The 2,367-nt window shown below is 40.8% G+C and overlaps 1 protein-coding gene across 1 annotated transcript; it reads left to right on the top strand.

Annotated features, from left to right (window-relative positions):
• The first annotated feature begins 656 nt into the window (after nucleotides 1-656).
• LOC128546374 (uncharacterized) lies at nucleotides 657-1,847 on the top strand. Its single transcript, XM_053516835.1, has one exon. The coding sequence runs from the start codon at nucleotides 657-659 to the stop codon at nucleotides 1,845-1,847; it is 1,191 nt and encodes a 396-aa protein (XP_053372810.1).
• The last annotated feature ends 520 nt before the right edge of the window (nucleotides 1,848-2,367 follow it).

Here is a 2,367-nt window from a genome sequence, read left to right as displayed (position 1 = left end):
GCTGCATCATGGTCGACTAAGCTGTCCAATGCAACAAAATGAAACTGCTAGCAATCAAAAACCAGCACCGTCTACTTATTTTCGTCCCTATAATGGAAGTTTTGCAGGGAATAGACTCTCCAGGGGACGTTTCCCTTATGGAAGAGGAGGCAGACGTGGGTCAAAAATGTTTTAAAAATATAGGTCCAGAAAATGGCACCTTTCCATACCCCAGTATTGCTGAAAATCTAGGGACAAATTTATGCACCTAGGCTCACACCCCGGTCAATATTAAAATTTTAGAACAGGAACTTAAATCCTATAAACATAAAGATGCCGATGTTATCTTAGATGGTTTTAAATATGGCTTTCCAATTCACTATACAGGCCCGAGAGAGGCATGTGAATTTAAAAATTTAAAATCTATAAACAATAAGAATGAAATTGTAAGAATTAAGTTGCAAAAGGAACTTGAAGCAGGTAGAATAGCAGGACCTTTTGCCGATAGACCTATTCCTCAATTAAGAGTTTCCCCTATCGGCTTGGTACCTAAAAAGGCACCTGGTGAATTTCGACTGATACACCATTTTTCATATCCACCAGGTGAGTCAGTCAACGACTACATTGACGAAAAAATATGTTCGGTACAATACACCAGCTTTGACCGTGCAATTGAGATGGTTCAAGAGCTGGGACCTGGTGCCTTGCTATTTAAGATGGACATTAAGAATGCCTTTAGATTGTTGCCAATTCATCCAAAGGATTTTGATCTGTTAGGTTTCAAATTTGAAAACAACTATTATTTTGATAAATGCCTTCCTTTTGGCTGCAGTATATCTTGCAGCACATTTGAAAAATTTTCTACCTTCCTCGAGTACCTTGTGCGGAAGAAAGCAAATTCAAAACATGTATTACATTATTTGGACGATTTTTTGGGCGGTGGCCGGGCTAGCACGAACGAATCCCAGGACTTGCTTAACAAATTTATTTCATGCATGAGACAACTTAATGTTCCATTGGCAGAAGAAAAAACAGAGGGACCAATTGAAGTTCTATGTTTCCTTGGTCTTGAACTTGATTCAGTTAACATGGTGGTACGCATACCAATGGACAAAGTCAAGGAAGCAGTTATCAAGATTGAACATATTCTGTTCAAATCAAGGGTAACACTCCGCGAGGTGCAATCAGTAATAGGTTTGTTGAATTTTGCTTGCAGGGCAGTCGTGACAGGCCGACCATTCTGTCGTCGTTTAATTAATGCAATTTGCGGCCTGTCAAAACCACATCATCACTTAAGGGTAAGTGGAGCAATGAAGGCCGACCTTCAAATGTGGTTAACATTCCTCAAAGATTTCAATGGGGTCTCAGTCTTCCATAAGCAGTTCTGGTCCACAAATAATCAGTTACAATTATTTTCTGACAGCGCTGAGGGAGAAGGTCTCGGCTTCGGTGTCTACTATGCGGGACAATGGGCATGCGCTAAATGGCCCACCAAGTGGCACACATCTGGCTTTACACAGGATATTACATTCCTGGAAATATTTCCAATCTTTGTTTCACTTAAGATATGGGGCAAGAATTTATCTGGTTCGAAGTTGTGCTTTAACTGTGACAACAAAGCTGTGGTGGATATAGTCAATTCCATGACGTCTCGCAACAAGAACGTAATGGTTGTCTTGCGCCTAATTACCCTTACATGTTTGGAACATAACATTGTTATTAAAGCACAGCATGTGCCAGGTACTGACAACAATATTTGCGACTCGCTTTCTCGTTTCCAATTTCAGAGGTTTCGCCAAGTAGCACCGAATGCAGACGTAGACCCGCAGCCAGTTCCAGACGAGATCTGGAGCATATGGGCAATGTAGCATGTAAACTTATAAATGCAAGCATATCTGCCAATACCAAATTGGCGTATCAAACGGCTATACGGGTTTTCGAGAATTTTAGGGCAACCCATAGCTTACCGTCAAATTGGCCCATACCAAAAAACCATGTAATCCTATTTGTGGCTGATTGCTTTGACAGGGGGTGTGCAGCAGCCTCTATCTCCACATACCTAGCAGGGATAAGTTTCTATCACAAAATTAACAGTTGGAAAGACCCGCTAGAACATTTTATAATACGTAAAATGCTAGAAGGCTGTAAAAGATCACGGCCAGCAAGAGATCGCCGGGCACCAATTACGCATAACATTTTTTGTAAATTAATACCGAAACTCGAGTCAGTGTGCTACTCTGCATATGAAGCAGCTTTATTTAAGGCTGCATACAATTTGGCTTATTATGGTTTACTTCGTATAAGTGAAGTTTTGGCCCTGTCTGTAAATGATATTGAATTGGAGCACGGAAATGCCTCACTGAGACTTACTATTAAGCGATCAAAGAC

Source organism: Mercenaria mercenaria, chromosome 10, assembly GCF_021730395.1.
Source record: "Mercenaria mercenaria strain notata chromosome 10, MADL_Memer_1, whole genome shotgun sequence".
Lineage (NCBI taxonomy): Eukaryota > Metazoa > Mollusca > Bivalvia > Venerida > Veneridae > Mercenaria > Mercenaria mercenaria.
This window is presented reverse-complemented; position numbering and strand designations above follow the sequence as displayed.